The sequence below is a fragment of the Ovis aries genome, chromosome 5 (assembly GCF_016772045.2).
Source record: "Ovis aries strain OAR_USU_Benz2616 breed Rambouillet chromosome 5, ARS-UI_Ramb_v3.0, whole genome shotgun sequence".
Taxonomy (NCBI): domain Eukaryota; kingdom Metazoa; phylum Chordata; class Mammalia; order Artiodactyla; family Bovidae; genus Ovis; species Ovis aries.
Genome location: NC_056058.1, coordinates 18972302 through 18991841, shown reverse-complemented (window position 1 = coordinate 18991841; position 19540 = coordinate 18972302). Strand labels below are relative to the sequence as shown.

Genomic DNA, 19540 nt, shown 5'->3' with positions numbered 1-19540 from the left:
GGATACAGCGCACCCACACTACAGAAGCTCATCTGCCTTACTCAACGTCAACTAGTTAAATGTTAATTATGTCTTCACAGCAATGTCAAGAACCACGTTTGGTCAAAACCCAGCATCATGGCCTAGCCCTATGGACACATAAAGTTAACTGTCACAGGATGTTTTTGTCATGCTTTTTGTTTGCTTGTTTGTTTTGGCTGAGCTGTGTGGCATGTGGGATCTTAGTTCGCTGACCAAGGATCAAACCTGTGCCCCTGTACTGGAAGCTTTGAGTCTTAACCACTGGACCACCAGGGAAGTCTATAGGCGCTAGTGGTCAAGAACCCGCCTGCCAATGCAGGAGACATAAGAGATGTGGGTTCATTCCCTGTGTCGGGAAGATCCACTGGAAGAGGGCATGGCAATCCACTCCAGTATTCTTGCCTAGAGAATCCGATGGACAGAGGAACCTGATGGGCTACAGTGCATGGGGTTGCAGAGTCGGATACAACTGAAACGACTTTGCATGCACACACTGTATTTTATCTGATGCGCAGACCTACCGTCCATCCATACGGGCCTACAGAGCAGCTCCATTCCCCCCAGAGCAGCACCCGGCCAAGTGCGCACCTTCATGGAGCCCTGTCAAGGGAAGTAGAATGGGATTGTCTCCCCACTTCCTTCTGGGTGGTGTTCAAACGGGGAAGAGTGTGTCAGAGGCCAGATATGAGTCATTCTCTGCCCACGCAATGGAGGCAGCATCCATGCGGAACAGGGGTGAGGGTAGGTAATGAGATCCACCGCTGCAAAGCCATAAAGGTGACTCATCCCTCCTAGACAAAGGCTTCTCTGCAGGCTGGGGGTTTAGAGCAGAAGTCTGCTCAGGTCTCATGAACGTAAGGGAATTATCCAGCCAGGTCGGGGGTAGGGGTATGCTGTGAATGGGGAGGGCTGAACACATTCAAGGCTCTTGTAGTTGCAAGGAGGAGAAGCCAACTGCCTTAAGTGAATTTGTTGGCGCTTCACACAGAGACACTTAAGAGGCAGAAGTGCCGGAGTTCAGTCTGTCACTACCTCTCAGCTCTGCTCTCTGTGAACTGAGAGTCTGAGATCCTGGATCCTGAGAGACAGGAATTAGCCAGATGGCAGCAGCCATTGTCTTCTGCCCATTTAACAGAGGAGGAAGCTGGAGGCCAGAGCTGTTAGATCTCACAGCTTATTCTTACCCTTTGTTGTCTTAGTCAGTCAGTCATATCTGACTCTTTGCAACCCCATGGACTGTGGCCCAGCAGGCTCCTCTGGCCATGGGATTTCCCAGGCAAGAACACTGGAGTGGGTTGTCATGCCCTCCTCCAGGGGTTCTTTCCAACCCAGGGATCGAACCCTTGTCTCTTGCATTGGCAGGTGGAATCTTTACCACTGAGACGCCATCCTCCCTAATAAGAAATTTAAAAATATATATATCATTAATTGTTATGATGGAGAATCAGCCTAATGCTAAAATTTTGCATACTCATAAAAATGCCATTGTTGTAAAGCAACTATACTCCAATAAAAATGAATACAATTAAAAAACAAAATGGGACTTCTCTGGTGGTCCAGTGGTTGGGACTTTGCCTTCCAAATGCAGGGGGTGTAGGTTCCATCCCTGGTTGGGAAGCTGGGATCGCACATGATTTGAGGCCAAAAAAACCAAAGCATAAACCAGAAGCAATGTTGTAACAAATTCAGTAAAGACTTAAAAAACATTTTTTTTAATGGACTTCCCTGGTGGCACAGTGGATAAGACTCCACCTGCCAATGCGGGGGACACAGGTTTGATCCCTGATCTGGGAAGATCTCCTGTCCCGCAGAGCAGCTAAGCCCGCGTGCCAACTACCGTGCCTGTGATCTAGAGCCGGGGAGCCGTGACTTCTGAAGCCTGCATGCTGTAGAACCTGGGCTCCACAACAGGAGAAGCCACTGCAACGAGAAGCCCGAGCACCGCAGTGAAGGGGAGCCCCGCTCTCTGCAACTGCAGAAAGCCCAGCAATGAAGACCCAGCACAACCAAAAACAGAGTTTAAAAAAACCTAAAAGAATGAAGCCATTGGGAATTCTCTGACAGTTTAGTAGTTAGGATTCTGTCTGCACTTTCGCTGCCACGGCTGTGGGTTCAATCCCTGGTTGGGGAACTAAGGTCCCACAAGCTGTGTGGTGCAGCCAAAAAAAAAAACAAACCAACCTAAAGCCATTAGTTGACTTTCAAATAGCATTTAATGGATGAAGGAGCATTGTAGTCACTGTTATGCTACACCACAACATCACCTGATGCTTAGTGGTTTAAATCAACTCACGTCTGCTAACAAGAATCCAGGCTCGCCTCAGGTGCTGTTGATGGCAGCTACGTTTGCACAAGGAAGACCCCTGCTTAGGGGAAGAGAAGTGCCCCCAGCTCTAAGCTCGCTTTTCTGCCTCTCTTCTGCTCGCCTCCAGGTCTCTGTCCGTGTCCGGGAGCCATGGAGCCCACTGCCAGTGACTTACGGCTGGTGCCTGGAGCTGCCAAGGACGTCCTGGCTGCAGATGCCGTGTGCTGCCGGACGGCCCTCTCCACTCTCGTGGCCACCAGCATCATCCTCGTCACCCTGGGAGTCCTTGTGGGTGAGTGGCCATGGGCTGGCTTGGGTCCACACACCAGGAGACTGGCGGAAAGATGCCTGGGAGTCACTCAGGGGTGTCCCAGAGCAAAGGGTCGAGCGTACAGGCCACGGAGGCCACCCAGAGCAAGGCAGGGGGGGCCCGGCCCTGGATGTTGCTGCACTTAGCACCAGGCTGGGCACTGGGAGCCTGGGCATCGTGGTAATACCTGCAAATTTCAGGTCTCCCACATATGGGGTTCTTAATGAAGATTCATGGCCAGGGTGAAATGGAGACCAATAGGGAAATGAACTTATTTTGAGAAATTTGGAAAGTCCCCAAAAATATAAGGAGTGAGTGAGCAGTTGTTAACTTTCCCACCTCCCACAGTCAACAGTGGCTCCCACTTTATTATTATTACTTTTTGCCAGGCCACACGGCGTGCTGGATCTGAGTTCCCCAACCAGGAACTGAATCCATGCTCCTGCTGTGGAAGCACCGAGTCTTAATCATTGGACCCCCAGGGAAGTCCCTCTCACTTCATACAAAATAAGGCTTCCCAGGTGGTGCTAGTGGTAAAGAACTCACCTGCCAATCCAGGAGGCATAAAAGACATGGATTCAATCCCTGGGACCAAAAGGTCCCCTGAAGGAGATGGCAACCCACTCCAATATTCTTGCCTGGACAATTCCATGGACAGAGGAACCTGATGGACTACAGTCTACGGGGTCGAAAAGAGTCAGACACAACTGAGCGCACGCCCACACATACAAAATGATGACCTGTTGTGAATGCTGTGGGCTGCAGTTACAGAAATACACAGAGGTCTTTTTATGTCAGTGGAAGGCTCCAGCAGATGCCTGCCAACTGCACAGAGTTCCAGGGCTGCCCCGCACCTCTGCATGGTAGCCCTGAGCCCCAGTGCCATTTAGACTTAATTTAAATGACAGGTAAAATCCAGTTCCTACATCCCTTCCAGCCACATTTCACGGGTGGCTCGTGGTTTCTGCAGGGGATGCTCAGATCTAGGATCTTCCGCCATCACGGGAAGTTCTGCTCTGACCCGAGCTCCTTCTGAGATGAGTTTCTTAGTTCTGTGTGGGCGCATGAAAGTCACCCTTCGTTCAAAAATGATGATGGTAACTGGCAGTTTTGGGGGGAAATGGTGTCATGTGGCAAAATAATAAGTTGGCAACCCAATGTGGGATGTATATATTTTAATATTACAACGTGTATATTTTTAATATATATTTAAAATGTATAGATGTATATTTGTGAATATCTGGAATAGCTGGAAGTCTGGCATGGCTAATAGATGCCCTCTGATGGCTGTGAGGTGAAGTGCAGGAAAACTGGTTTTAGTGTGTGCGTGGGCGCATGCGCCCTGCCTACCCCCCAACCCTGTCCCCCAGCAGGAATCAGTTTCACAACTCCATTCTAGAAGCACAGATACATTCTGGGACAACAGTTAGATCAAATCTCCAGCAGAACCTCTGAAGCCAAGGAAGGCTTTCAGTTCTGTTCAGTTCAGTTGCTCAGTGGTATCCGACTCTTTGTGACCCCATGAACTGCAGCACGCCAGGCCTCCCTGTCCATCACCAACTCCCAGAGTTCACTCAGATTCATGTCCATCAAGTCAGAGATGCCATCCAGCCATCTCATCCTCTGTTGTCCCCTTCTCCTCTTGTCCCCAATCCCTCCCAGCATCAGAGTCTTTTCCAATGAGTCAGCTCTTCCCATGAGGGGCCAAAGTACTGGAGTTTCAGCTTTAGCATCATTCCTTCCAAAGAAATCCCAGGGCTGATCTCCTTCAGAATGGACTAGTTGGATCTCCTTGCAGTCCAAGGGACTCTCAAGAGTCTTCTCCAACACCACAGTTCAAAAGCATCAATTCTTCAGCGCTCAGCCTTCTTCACAGTCCAACTCTCACATCCACACATGACTACTGGAAAAACCATAGCCTTGACTAGACGGACCTTAGTCAGCAAAGTAATATCTCTGCTTTTGAATATGCTATCTAGGTTGGTCATAACTTTTCTTCCAAGGAGTAAGCGTCTTTTAATTTCATGGGCACAGTCACCATCTGCAGTGATTTTGGAGCCTCTCCAAATTTAAAAACAATTTTAAAATTACATTTCAAATTTGCCCCCTTCCCAGACAGCTCAGAATTTTACTCAGTGGTGTACAGTTTTACACGGGCCCTTGGCTGGACTGTTTCTCCAAGTGCGTGGGAGCCGTGGGTATTTCAGAGGAAAAGTGTGGGGCTTATTGGGGGCCCAGAGCATAAGCGCTTGGGTCCACATAGCGGGGTTCTTGTTACCTTTCTTTTTAGTTCCTTGCAGGAGAAAACAACCATTTTTAGAATTGTTTTAGTCTGTTTGTTCTATCTATTCAATAAATAAGTATCTAAATATCTATCTGATGAATATTCATTCCAGTAAGTAGAGCTGGGACCTGACTTCCGTAGGGTAGATGACAGCTACTTCTATTTTTAAATTAAAAAAATTCTTTTTTTCTTTGGCCATGCCAGATGGCTTGTGGAGTGTCTTAGTTCCCCGACCAGGAATTGAACCCAGGGGCATGGTAGTGCAAGTGCTGAGTCCTAACCACTGGGCAAAACCACATGGCATGTGGGATCTTATTTTCCTGAACAGGGATTGAACCCAAGCCCCCTGAATTGGCAGCTCAGAGTTTTGAAAGATTGCTGCTACAAGCCATGAATGATGCTGGGATTCTTGGCCTCCGGAGGAGAAGAATTCCATCTGGGGCCAGTGATGAGGCTTGATTGCTCAGAGCTTTTTGTATAATAACGTTTTATTAAAGTATAAAAGAGAGAGAAAACTTCTGACATAGACATCAGAAGGGGGTAGAAAGAATGTCCCTTTGCTAGTTTATAGTAAGGCATTATATACCTATTAGCAGGCTGCTAATTAGAGAAAGGAAATGCCTCAAAACTGAGAGTTGCACCAGGCCCCTCAATCACAACATGCATTTTGAGATAGCATTGTCACAAGGTGAGTTGTCCTTGGCCATAAAACAATTGACATGAATCTTGAAGAAAGGCAGATTTCCAAGTAAATACATAGTTTCGTTAACATGGCTTAAGAGAATATTTCTCTTAAGAAATAAAGTAAGAGTAAAACATACTGGTTTGTTGAGCCATTATCCTTCTGAGTCTTAGGCCAAACCGACTTGAAGAAAGGCAGATTCTAAGATAAATACACAGTTCATTAACATAGCTTAAGAAAAACATTTCCATAAGAAAAACTGCATTGGGTGGCTCAAGGTTTGAGAAGAGTTCAGGTGGAACCAGATGTCCTCATGGCAACACAGAATTTTAAAAGAAAGCTCTTTTTAATTTTGCAAAGAGAAGGAAGAACAACCTCTGACACCCGTAGTGTGTTCTGATACTTGCAGTCTATTTCCTCTGCCTGGGAACCTCTAGCCTTCCTGCCTGTTACCCTCTCAGTTTTAACTATTGGACCACCAGGGAAGTCCCCCTGTTTTTAAAATTTAGCAATTATGATCATTTTTGACTGGGGGCCCCTTTGCCAGTCTTGCGTATTTTTTGACAGAAAGAGTTGTCTTCGTGTGCTCTGTAGGGTTATATTCTTTACTTTAAGACACTTAATGTTCTTTGCTGTATGTGGTTCCCACAGTGTTTCCAACAGTTGGAAGTCGTGTTATTCAGGGGGTGGCATCATGGGTGGGGATCTGAGGGTCCTGGTATCCCTGACTGTGGCCATGCCCCTGTCACACTAGGTGCCCTCTTCCAGGGAAAGTGAAAGTGTTAGTCACTCAATTGTGTCCGATTCTTTACGACCCTGTGGACTGTAGTGCACCAGGCTCCTCTGTCCGTGGGATTCTCTAGACAAGAATACTAGAGTGGGTAGCCATTCCCTTCTCCAGGGAGTCCTCCTGACCCAGGGATCGAACCCTGGTCTCCTGCTTTGCAGGTGGATTATTTATCATCTGAGCCGCCAGGGAGGAGGTGGGAATTGCCCCAAAGTTGAGGTAAGGTCTTTTAAGGCCATTTCAGCCATTTTTGGCTGAAGTTGACCCGGGGCCCTGGGCCAGGCATTTCTAGGGGGAGTCAGCCTTCCCCTTAAGGGAACCTGGGGACACCTGGGGCTTTTGTGCTGGACCTGGGAGCCTTCAGGTGAGTGATGGGTGAGAGTGAGAGTGGATGAGGGGGCACGTAGTGACTTCCCTGATGGTCCATTGGTTAAGGATTTGCAGGGGATACAGGTTTGATCCCTGGTAGGGGAGCTATGATTCCACATGCCTGGTGGTCAGAAACCAAAATCATAAAGCAGAAGCATTGTTGGAACAAATTCAATAAAGACTTTAAAAAAATAGTCCTCTTAAAAAAGAAAAAAAAAAGAGCACTGTTAATAGTCATTCAACCCCCAGGGAGTCAGCCCACCCATTAGTTGGGATGACCAGCCCTGGGGTGGCAGGGGGCCTGGGAGGCCAGCTTCGCTGACTGAGCCCTGCCTCTGCAGTGGGCGCTCTCACGGGGCCCTGGTCTCGTCCGCAGCCTCCCTCTCCACACAGGGCGTCGAGGTAGAGCACACGGCTGAGCTGCGTGGGATCCGGTTTGCCCCCAGCTTGCAGCAGGAGACCTCAGAGTACTACCGCACGCTCACGCCCGCTCTGGAAATGCTGGTGAGGTTCCTGGGAGCCAGGGGTGGGGGCGGCAAGTGGGTGGCCAGGGGCTCTGACTGAGGCAGCAGGGCAGAGGAAGGGAGAGGGGCCATGGGAGGAACAGGACGCGGCTGGTTCCTTCTGGAAAGCAGGGGATGGCAGCATCGGGTGGGAACCTCCATCTACAAGACCCATAGATCTTATTGGAAGGTTGTAAACTGCATTTCAGTAGAGAAATCAGAACTTTCCTATGTGGCTGGTGGGAATCTGAAAAGGGCAGCCTCTGTGGAAAGCAGTGTGGCAGTTTGACCCTGATGCTGGGAAAGATTAAGGGCAGGAGGAGAGGGGGCGGCAGAGGATGAGATGGTTGGATGGCATCACCAACTTAATGGACTTGAGTCTGAGGAAACTCCGGGAGTTGGTGATGGACAGGGAAACCTGGCGTGCTGTAGTCCATGGGGTTGCAAAGAATTGGACACGACTAAGTGACTGGATGATGAACAGCAATACCACCTGACCCAGCCATTCCGTTCCTGGGTGTCTGCCCCAGAGAAACAAAAACGTGTGTCCACACAGAAACCTGCTCCCAAAGGAAACGTGATGCTCCCAGCACATGAGTCATGATAACCCCCAAGTGAGAGCAGCCGGACTGTCCATCAGCAGCTAATGGACAAACAGCTGGGAACCCTCCACGCCCGGGAGCGTCACCCAGCCCTGACACCCACTACCACCACCACGTGGGGAGAACTTGCCACTCAGTGAGAGACGCAGACACAGAAGGACACTCAGGCTGTGACTCCGCTGGTGGGGACCGTCCAGAACAGGCCGATCCACAGACACAGAGAGTGGGTTCCTGTGGTCAGGGGCTGGGGGAGGGGATGGGAGTAACTGGTAATGGGGATGGGCTTCTTTTGGAGCGATGAGAATGTTTTAAAATAGTGGTGAGTTGTACACATCTGTGAATGTACTAAAAGCCCATCTAACTGTATACTTTTAAAAGATGAGTTTTTATGGTAGGTGACTTACATCTCTTTTTTTTGGCTGCACTGTGTGTCATTCGAACTTCCCTGCCCAGGAATTGAACCCACGCCCCCTGCAGTAGAAGCACAGAGACTTAACCACTAGACCACCAGAGAAGTCCAACTTATACCTCACTTGTTTTGTTTTTTTTTGGCCATGCTATGTGGCATGTGGGATCTTAGTTCCTCTGAAAGTGAAAGTGTTAGTCACTCAGTCATGTCTGACTCTTTGTGACCCCCATGGACTATAGCCCACCAGGCTCCTCTGTCCGTGGGATTCTCCAGGCAAGAATCCTAGAGTGGGTTTCCATTTCCTTCTTCAGGGGATCTTCCCCACCCAGGGATCAAACCCAGGGCTTCCACATTGCAGGCAGATTCCCCTTACCAGGCATGGAACTAATGCCCACTGCAGTGGAAGCTCAGAGTCTTAAACACTGGACCTCCAGGGAAGTCCAAATTCATCCATTTTTAAAGTGACATTTAGTACATTCAGAGTTGTGCAACTATTACCTCTAATTCCAGGAGCTTTCATCACCCCCAAAGGAAACCCTATCTCCCCATCAGCAGTCACTCCCATCCCCTCCCCAGCCCCTGACCACCAGGAACCCACTCTCTGTGTCTGTGGATCGGCCTGTTCTGGACGTTTCCCGTCAGTGGAGTCACACCCTGTGCGTCCCTCTGTGTCTGCTTCTCTCACTGAGCACCGTGTTCTCAGGGTCCGTCCACGTGGTTGTGAGTGTCAGGGCTTCACCTCTGCTCATGGCTGCGTGATGCTCCCGTGTGTGGAGGGACCACATGTTTCTCCATCATGTGTTGGTGGAGCTGTGTTTTCATAGGCACGACCTGGCACTGCCCACCCCATCACTCACTCAGCAGTGTGAGCTGACTGCACACATGGAGTTGAAGAGGAGGTGCTTTTCTCCTCCTCCCCCACTCTCCCACCCCAGGGTCTCCATGGGGTCTCACATTTGTGGCTGTTGTTTCTCTTGCAGTTTGTCAGCAGCTTTCAAGAGACAGAGTTGGAGTCCAGCTGCGTGGGCTGCACAGTGCTGAGTTACTGGTGAGTGAGGGCCTCCTGGGGGTAAAGGATCTTGGGGGACCCTTGGATTTGCAGAGAATTCCAGCTGAGAAGTGCCCTGCCTCTCAAGGCCAATGTCCTCCCCATCAGGGAGGGCAACGCCAGCGTCCTGGTGCGTTTCCGGCTGCACTTTCTGCTGCTGGCTCTGTGGACGCCGAGCCCAGGCCTGGAGGAGCAGCTATTGCAGCGGGGACTTCATGCGAGGCTGCAGGGCCCTGGCATCCCCCTGGCCTCCTATGGCACCATTGTGTCTGCCCAGCTCACAGGTGAGTGACCCCAGGGTTGTGGCATCCCCCAGCCCCCTGTGGCACCATCGTGTCTGCCCAGCTCACAGGGGAGTGACCCCAGAAACAAGGAGACTTTTGGAGGGATGTGCTGGGAGAGGGGAGCCAGGTGGAAGTTGCATTAAACTTGACACTTTCCGTAATCGACCCTTTCAGTGACAAGGAAACATATATACATTGCTTTACCTTCAGTGGTAGACACCACAGGGTGGCAACTTGTAATTATTTTCATCTTTGCCACCCACTGGGTCTCTGTCAACATGACTCAACCTGACTATCATAGCACAAAAGCAGCAAAGACAATATATAAACAAATGGACACTTATCTGTGTATCAATAAAACTTTATAAAAACAAGTGGTGGGCCAGATTTGGCCCCTGGCCCCCTGATATAGAACTAAGCATCTATGTTATGCTCTAAAATTCTAAGATTACTATGTGTTGGGATTTGACAGCCAGATGTGATTTTAGAGTGTGCAGATTAAAAGGTTGTTGCCTTGACCTGGCATTGGAGGACATTTACAGTCCCCTTCTACCACCCCTGATACGCTTGGTGTCTTAGTAACCTCACCAGTGCTGAGAGGGATTTCTGCACAGATGAAATTGTTTCAGGTCTACACCATCCACTCTGGCAGCCACCTGCCCCATGTGGCTGTTGTGCTCTTATTATGAGGAACAGAATATTTTATCTGATTTTATCTCAGTTAGAATTTAAGGGGCTCCCAGGTAGACAGTGCAGTTCTCTGCTTTGCAATATGATATTGTCAAAGAAATTCGCCACTCCCTAAATAATCTTTTATCTCTTTGTTTTGTTGCAGGAAGCCAGAAGGGGCCACTGACAGAAAGAGACTTAAAATCAGGTATGTTTTGATGAATTGATAAAGAAAATGTGGTGTTTACACCACACATGTACACATATACACAATGGAATGCTACTCAGCCATAAAAAAGAATGAAATAATGCCATTTGCAGCAACCTGGATGGACCTAGAGATTCTCATACTAGAAGTAAGTTAGGCAGAGAAAGACAGATACCATATGACATGACTTATATGTGGAATTTAAAAGATGTTACAACAAACTTATCTACAAAACAGACTCACAATATTGAGAACAGATTTGGGATTGCCAAGGTGGAGTAGGGTCAGGGAGGGAAGGATTATGGGTTCGGGATTAGCAGATACCAACTATTATATATAGGATGGATGAACAATGAAGTCCTACTGTATAGCACAGGGAACTATTAATATAGTCAATGTCCTGAGACAAAACATGAGGGAAAAGAATATGAAAAAGTACGTATACATGTATAACTGAATCGCTTTGCTACACAGCAGGATTAAACACATTATAAACCAACTATTGTTGTTTAGTCGCTCAGCTGTGTCTGACTCTTTGCAACCCCATGGACCACAACACGCCAGGCTTCCCTGTCCACTGTCTCCAGGAGTTTGCTCAAATTCATGTCCAATGAGCCATCCAGCCATCTCATCCTCTGCCATCCCCTTCTCCTCCTGCCTTCAACCTTTCCCAACATTATGATCTTTTACAGGCAGTCGACTCTCTGCGTCAGGTGGCCAAAGTATTGGAGCTTCAGCTTCAGCTTCATCATCAGTCCTTCCAATGAGTATTCAGGGTTGATTTCCTTTAGGATTCACGGGTTGGATCTTCTAAATGTCCAAGTGATTCTCAAGAGTCCTCCAACACCACAGTTCAAAGGCATCAGTTCTTCAGCACTCAGCCTTTTTTATTTTCCAATTCTCACATCTATTCATGACTACTGGAAAATCCATAGCTTTGACTATATGGACCTTTGTATGCAAAGTAATGTCTCTGCTTTTTAATACGCTGTCTAGGTTTGTCAACGCTTTTCTCCTGAGGAGCAAGCGTCTTTTAATTTCATGGCTGCAGTCACCGTCTACAGTGATTTTGGAGCTGAAGAAAATAGAATCTGTCACTGCTTCTGTTGTTTCCCCATCTATTTGCCATGAAGTGATGGAACTGGATGCCATGATCTTTGTTTTTTGAATGTTGAATTATAAGCCAGCTTTTTCACTCTCCTCTTTCACCTTCATCAAGAAGCTGTTTAATTCTTCTTCACTTTCTGCCATTAGGATGGTGTCATCTGCATATCTGAGGTTATTGATATTTTTCCCAACAGTCTTGATTCCAGCTTGTGATTCATCTAGCCCGGCATTTTACAAGATGTACTCTACGTGTAAGTTAAATAAGCAGAGTGACAATATACAGTCTTGACACACTCCTTGCCTAATTTTGAACCAGTCTGTTGTTCCATGTCCAGTTCTAACTGTTGCTTCTTGACTTGCATACAGGTTTCTCAGGAGGCAGGTAAGATGTTCTGGTATTCCCATCTCTTTAAGAATTTCCCACAGTTTTTTTGTGATCTACACAGCCACAGGCTTTAGCATAGTCAATGAAGCAGAAGTAGATATTTTTCTGGAATTCTCTAGTTTTTTCTATGACCCAGTAGATGTTGGCAATTTGATCTCTGGGTCCTCTGCCTTTTCTAAATCCAGTTTGAACATCTGGAAATTCACAGTTCACATACTGTTGAAGCCTAGCTTGGAGGATTTTGAATATTACTTTGCTAGCATGTAAAATGCGGAGAAGGCAATGGCACCCCACTCCAGTACTCTTGCCTGGAAAATCACATGGATGGAGGAGCCTGGTAGGCTGCAGTCCATGAAGTCGCTAAGAGTCGGACCCGACTGAGCAACTTCACTTTCACTTTTCACTTTCATGCATTGGAGAAGGAAATGGCAACCCACTCCAGTGTTCTTGCCTGGAGAATCCCAGGGACGGTGGAGCCTGGTGGGCTGCTGTCTGTGGGGTCGCACAGAGTCGACACGACTGAAGCGACTTAGCAGCAGCAGCATGTGAAATGAGTGCAGTTGTGCAGTAGTTTGAACATTCTTCTTTGGGATTGGAATGAAAACTGCCCTTTTCCAGTCCTTGGGCCACTGCTGAGTTTTCCAAATTTGCTGGCATATTGAGTGCAGCACTTTAACAGCATCATCTTTTAGGATTTGAAATAGCTCAGCTGGAATTCCATCACCTCCACTAGCTTTGATCGTAGTGATGCTTCCTTAGGCCCACTTGACTTCACACTCTGGGATGCTCTAGGTAAGTGACCACACAATTGTGGTTATCCAGGTCATTAAGATCTTTTGTGTATAGTTTTTCTGTGTTCTTGCCACCTCTTCTTAATATCTTCTGCTTCTGTTAGGTCCATACTGTTTCTGTCCTTTACTGTGCCCGTCTTTGCATCAAATGTTCCCTTGGTATCTCTAATTTTCCTGAAGAGATCTCTAGTCTTTCCCATTCTATTATTTTCCTCTGTTTCTTTGCATTGTTCACTCATAAAAGCTTTCTTATCGCCCCTTACTATTCTCTGGAACTCTGCATTTAAATGGGTATTATCTTTCCCTTTGTCCTTTGCTTTTTGCTTCTCTTCTTTTCTCATCTATTTGTAAGTCCTCCTTAGACCGCCATTTTTGCCTTTTTGGATTTCTTTTTTTTTGGAGATGGTTTTGATCACCACCTCCTGTACAATGTTACGAACCTCCATCCATAGTGCTTCAGGCACTCTATCAGATCTAATCCCTTGAGTCTATTTGTCACTTCCACTGTATAATCATAAGGGGTTTGATTTAGGTCATACCTGAATGGCCCAGTGGTTTTCCCTACGTTCTTCAATTTAAGTCTGAATTTTGCAATAAGGAGTTCATGATCTCAGCCACAGTCGGCTCCTTGTCTCTCTCTCTCTCTCTTTTTTTTTTTTTTTTGCTGACTATATAGAGCTTCTCCATCTTTGGCTGCAAAGAATATAATCAATCTGATTTCAGTATTGACCATCTGGTGATGTCCATGTGTAGAGTCTTCTCTTGTGTTGTTGGAAGAGGTGTTCGCTATGATCGGTGCATTCTCTTGGCAAAACCCTGTTAGCCTTTGTCCTGCTTATAAATCAACTGTACTTCAATTTTTAAAAATCAAGTATGTTTTTTCAGCCCCTTGCCCTCTGCCCAGTTTTCTCTGCAAACACCAAGAGAGGTTTCCTGAAGCGTCTTTAAGGCACACAAAGGAAATCCCTCAAACACAGTAAACACTAGTTCTGTGCACCAGCCTTTTATGGGGGAGATGGAGTCATAGTCCTGTGTGAGCAAAGGATCTAAAAAATGAGGCACTTTTGATTGTTCAGAGCTAAGCATAATTAGAAGAAGGCACTATATTTTTAAGTGATGTAATGCTGGAATCAAGATTGCCAGGAGAAATCTCAATAATCTCAGATATGCAGATGACACCACCCTTATGGCAGAAAGTGAAGAGGAACTAAAAAGCCTCTTGATGAAAGTAAAAGTGGAGAGTGAAAAAGTTGGCTCAATATTCAGAAAACGAAGATCATGGCATCTGGTCCCATCACTCCATGGGAAATAGATGGAGAAACAGTGGAAACAGTGTCAGACTTTATTTTGGGGGACTCCAAAATCACTGCAGATGGTGATTGCACCCATGAAATTAAAAGACGCTTACTCCTTGGAAGAAAAGTTATGATCAACCTAGATAGCATATTCAAAAGCAGAGACATTACTTTGCTGACTAAGGTCCATCTAGTCAAGGCTATGGTTTTCCAGTGGTCATGTATGGATGTGAGAGTTGGACTGTGAAGAAGGCTGAGCGCTGAAGAATTGATGCTTTTGAACTGTGGTGTTGGAGAAGACTCTTGAGAGTCCCTTGGACTGCAAGGAGATCCAACCAGTCCATTCTGAAGGAGATCAGCCCTGGGATTTCTTTGGAAGGAATGATGCTAAAGCTGAAACTCCAGTACTTTGGCCACGTCATGCGAAGAGTTGACTCATTGGAAAAGACTTTGATGCTGGGAGGCATTGAGGGCAGAAGAGGACGACCGAGGATGAGATGGCTGGATGGCATCACTGACTCGATGGACATGAATTTGAGTGAACTCCGGGAGCTGGTGATGGACAGGGAGGCCTGGCGTGCTGTGATTCATGGGGTAGCAAAGAGTTGGACATGACTGAACTGATCTGAATTGAACTGAATGTTTTTGTTAAAAGAAAAGACAGAAAGCATACAGTTTTGGGAGGGGGAAAGAGTCTGCACCACCTAGAATTTCACTGCTTTAAATATTCTGACGCCCTCCTAGCCAGCTCACAGCATGAGTATCACACAATGTCTGCCTCTTCGTGACCCCATGGACTTAGCCAACAGCCTCCTCTGTCCTTGGGATATCCCAGGCAAGGATACCTGAGTGGGTTGCCATTTCCTTCTCCAGGGGATCTTCCTGTCCCAGGGATTGAACCCACGTCTCTTGCATCTCCTGCATTGGCAGGTGGATTCTTTTATATTTATCCAGCTCTACCTCAGTGGTTCCCAGCTAGGGGTGATCCTTCCCCCAGGGGACACTTGATGATGTCTGGGAACATTTGTAGTCATGATGGCTGGGGGCTCCTGGCATCCAGAGGTGGTGGGCTGGCGATGCTCTCCACCCCACAGTGCCCAGAATGGCCCCCCACCCTGCAGAGAATGATTGACCCTAAAAGTGAACCTACACTTCAGAGACGAATTTTATGTTATATGTACTTTACTCCAATTTAAAAATTAATTTCACCTATTTCTTTTTTTTTAAAATGAATGGTAGAAATGTAAAAAGTACACACGTGGGACATGTATGCTTGGGTTGCACAGCCCTGGCCCGGGTGCTGACTGGCATTCTTGTGTGCTATGTGTCTGTACTGACTCTGAGAAGATTGTTTCAGACTCAGTGAAAAGAAAGCAGAGGAGTGATGTTCTTCCTGCTCTGCAGTTTCTGCCTGGAGAGAGAAATCTCTGTGCAGACAGGAGAGGTGGAATGAGGCCAGGTACCTGGTTCTTGTCTGCCCTCAGGCCGCTGTCCAGGGAATGCCTTTTCCTGCGGGAACAGCCAGTGCGTGACCAAGATGAACCCGGAGTGCGATGACACAGCCGACTGCTCCGACGGCTCCGACGAGGCCCACTGCGGTCAGTCTGCCTGTCTGAACTGGCCCACAGGTCACATGGCCTTTCCAGGGTCAGCTGCTGGCTCTGCGCTGTGGCCCACTGTGCCCATCCCATGCAGACATGCGGGTCTGGCATTCACTGGAGCTGGGCAGAGAAAGGGAGGGAGCACCTGTGATATGACAAGAAACATGAGCAGGAAGCAGAGAAGGGAGAGCTCGAGGTGTGGGGGGAGAAGGGAAGATATCAGGCTGATAAGAGGTCCTGGTCAAACCGGGAAGCCTCGAATACCAGGAACTGGAGGTCTCTCCTGTACATAGTGGGGAGTCACCAAAAGGATCTGAGCAAGGGAAAATTACAGTTGAAATGTCGTAAGAGTAGTCAACATTTTTCTAACAGTGCTAGCCCACGCGATAAGGCAGGAACAGTGGTAAAAGTGTTGGAAAGGAAGAGGGAAAACTATCAAAATTTGCATATGATTATCTAAATGAATCAATAAATTGACTAAAAGGAGATTGGAAAAATAAGACAGTTCAACAATGAGGGGGAGATAAATCCTAGCACATAAAAAAGTGATTGCTTTTCTTTATACAAGCAATAACAGGTTAGAAGATATAAGGGAAAAAAATCTCACTGTTGATCAAGATGTGCTCAGTTGCTCAGTTCTGCTTGATTTTTTGTGACCCCTACGGACTGCAGCCTGCCAGGCTCCTCTGTCCATGGGATTTCCCAGGCAAGAATACTGGAGTAGGTTGCTGTTTCCTCCTCCAGGGGATCTTCCTGACCCAGGGATTGAACCTGTGTCTCTCATATCTCCTGCATTGGCAGGAAGATTCTTTCCCACTGTGCCACCTGATCAATAGCAACACAAGATAAACATGGGTCATGTCTATAATAACAATTAAAAAGAAAATGTTGCTGAAGGACATAAAAGGAGACTAAATAAACAGAGATATGGCATCCTATGAAGAGATGGACGTATAAAGACTTTGAAACTTCAAAATACATGGTGAGGAACACATTCATAGTGTCTGGTGCCTGGATGTGGAAGATAATATAGAGGTTGATTGAAATTGGCAGGTGTGGTCAGGAGTCCCCGCAACAGCTCAGACTCAGTGATTCACTGGAAGTATGCATAGGACTTGGTAAAGCTGCTGTATGCGTGGTTATACCTTCTTACAGTGAAAGGATACGGCTGAAAGTCAGCAAAGAAAAGTGCAAAGTCCAGGAGAGACAAAGCTCAAGCAAGCTTCCATTTAGCCTCTTCTAGTGGAGTCAGGTGGACAGTGCTTAACCAGTTTGCCCAGAAGCATATGTGACATCACACACAAAGTATTTCCAACCCCGGGGAGCTCACCTGAGTCTTGGTGCCCAGGGTTTTGTGTTAGGGGTTGGTCACATAGGTACGTAGCACTCATATAGCTGAGTTTAGTGTATGATTGTCTTGGATCTGCCAAAACAAAGGACCTCAGGCTGAGTGGATGAGACAGCATCCTGCTGTCTCCCTCATCTCCCTGCTCTGGAGGCTAGAAGGCTGAGATGAAGGAGTCGGCAGGGCCAGTTCCTTCTGAGGCCGTGAGGGATAATCTGTTCCATGTGGTCTCCCAGAATCTGCTGGTTTGCTGGTTCAGATCTTTGACATGAGAGGGGATGAGAGGCTGGAGACAGACGTGCCAGGATGGCCCCTGGGCAACTGCAACCCTGCCTTCTGGGGGTCCTGGTTGGTGATCTCTGTCTTGCAGACTGTGGCTTGCAGCCTGGCTGGAAGACAGCCGGCAGGATTGTGGGTGGTGTGGAAGCGTCCCCAGGGGAGTTCCCTTGGCAAGTCAGCCTCCGTGAAAACAACGAACACTTCTGTGGGGCCGCCATCATCAGCGCCAGGTGGCTGGTGTCTGCTGCCCACTGCTTCAACGAGTGAGTCCACGTCCCTGCAGGCTCAGAGCCCTCCCTGCACCTGTATCCCACCTTCCTTCCACTGTGGGGACTCCACCACCCTGGGAGTGTCCTTGGAACTCGCTGTTTTCTTTCCTTCTCTTTTCTTTTGGTTAAATCTGAATGTATTTTAATTGTGGCAAAATATCCATAACACAAATTTACCATTTCAAGTGCATAGCTCAGTGGCATTAAGTACATTCACATTGTCTGTCATGTAATCATCCCCACCATCCATTTCCGAAACTTTCTCATCTTCCCAAATTGAAACTCTGGCCCTTTAAACACTAACCCAGGGACTTCCCTGGTGGTCCAGTGGTTAAGACTCCACGCTTCCAACACTGGGGACACTCAGGTTCAATCTCTGGTCGGGGAACTAGGATCCAGCAGGCCAAGTGGCCAAAAAATAACAAACCACCACCAACAGAAAAATATCCATACTGACTCCCCAGCCCCTCCCCCAGCCCCTGGCCCCGCCATCTACCTCCTGTCTCAGTGGATCTGACTCCTCTAGGACTCCCTGTGAGTGGGATCAGACAGTTTTGTTCTTCTGTGTCTGGCTTCTCTCATTGAGCATCGCGTCCTCAAGGTTTATCCAGGTTGCAGCAGGTGTCAGTTCTTTCCTTTTTTGGTTAGATAATATTCCGGTGTGTTGTTGGACATGTCTGTTCATTTGTCCATCAATGGGCACGTGGGGTTCTCCTGCCTTTTGGCTGTTGTGAATAACGCTGCTACAAACGTGGCTGTGAGAGTATCTGAGTCGCTACTTTCAGTTCCTTTGGGCATAAATCCAGAGGGAGGATTGCAGGCTCATATGCTGGTTCTATGTTTACTCCTTTGAGGAGCCGCCATCCTGTTCTCCACAGCGGCTGCGCCGTTTTCCATCCCCACCAGCCATGCACAAGGGCTCCAAGGTTTCCACATTCCCGAGAAGTTCCTTTAACATTTGTTGTAAAACCGGGTGACTATGTGGGTGGTCTGGAGCGCTTGGCTGGCCACCGGGCATTGCCTTGTGTGGCTGCTGCGGGCTGCTGTTTAGTGGGTCCTGGTCACGAGCCTATCTAGTTGTGGGATCCTAGGGGGCCCAGGGCTAGTGCTGACTGCTGAGTGGCGGGTGGAGTCCAGATCCTGAAGACTGAAGTGGGGTTGTTGCCCACCCACTGGCAGGTGAAGCCAGGTCCTGGGGTTGGTGCCAGCCTACTGGCAGGCAGAGCTGGTTCCTGGAGTCTGGCTGCAGGACCTGGGGATCCCAGAGCTGGTGTCAGATCATTGTTGGGGGTGGGGCTGGTTCCATACACAGCCAGGCATGGGTTCCGGAGTGTCCCGGAGGTTGCACTGGCTTGCTCGTGGGCAGGGCTTGGGCCTGGTCCCAGGGCAGGGGCTGGCGTGCCTTGTGGGTCATGGTCTTGCATCTGGTGTCTGCCACCTAAGGGCTTTCCCAGTGGCTCAGGGGTAAAGAACCTGCCTGCAGTGCAGGAGCCACAGGAGACGTGGGTTTGATCCCTGGGTCAGGAAGATCCCCTGGAGGAGGGCATGGCAGCCCACCCCAGTATTCTTGCCCGGGACACTGCATGGACAGAGGAGCCTGGTGGGCTACTGTCCATGGGATTGGACACGACTGGAGCAACTTGGCACTCATGGTGTCAGCCCCCTAGTGGTGAGGCTGGTCTAGCAGGCTTTCTGTGGTCCTGGTCCTCTGGTGGGCAGGGCTGTGTCTAGGCGTGGCTGTGGGGTTGGGGGCGGGGAGGTCTCAAAGCGGCCTGTCTGCCGATGGGTGGGCTGTGTCCCCCGCTCCCCCCGGCTCAGGTAGCTACCTGGCTTTGGGTGTCCCACCACCTGGCACCTGCGGGCCGTTGGGCAGGGCCAAGTCTTGGGGCAAAGAGCCAAGGTGGCTTCACTAACATCAGTGTTCACGTGGCTGGAGGTTCCCCAGTATGCCCCTCACTGGTGTCTGTGTCCCCAGGGTGATCCCACA

The 19540-nt window shown here is 48.4% G+C and overlaps 1 protein-coding gene across 2 annotated transcripts in view; it reads left to right on the top strand.

Annotated features, from left to right (window-relative positions):
• The window catches only part of TMPRSS9 (transmembrane serine protease 9), a 58282-nt gene that overhangs the window by 24358 nt on the left and 14384 nt on the right, over positions 1-19540 (top strand). For both annotated transcript variants that reach the window (XM_042250218.2, XM_060416337.1), the window contains exons 2-8: positions 2454-2618; positions 7135-7262; positions 9253-9320; positions 9429-9604; positions 10440-10481; positions 15544-15657; positions 17376-17547. In XM_042250218.2, the coding sequence (XP_042106152.1) occupies positions 2477-2618; positions 7135-7262; positions 9253-9320; positions 9429-9604; positions 10440-10481; positions 15544-15657; positions 17376-17547 (842 nt within the window). In that variant the 5' untranslated portion in view covers positions 2454-2476. The remainder of the gene's footprint in view (positions 1-2453; positions 2619-7134; positions 7263-9252; positions 9321-9428; positions 9605-10439; positions 10482-15543; positions 15658-17375; positions 17548-19540) is intronic.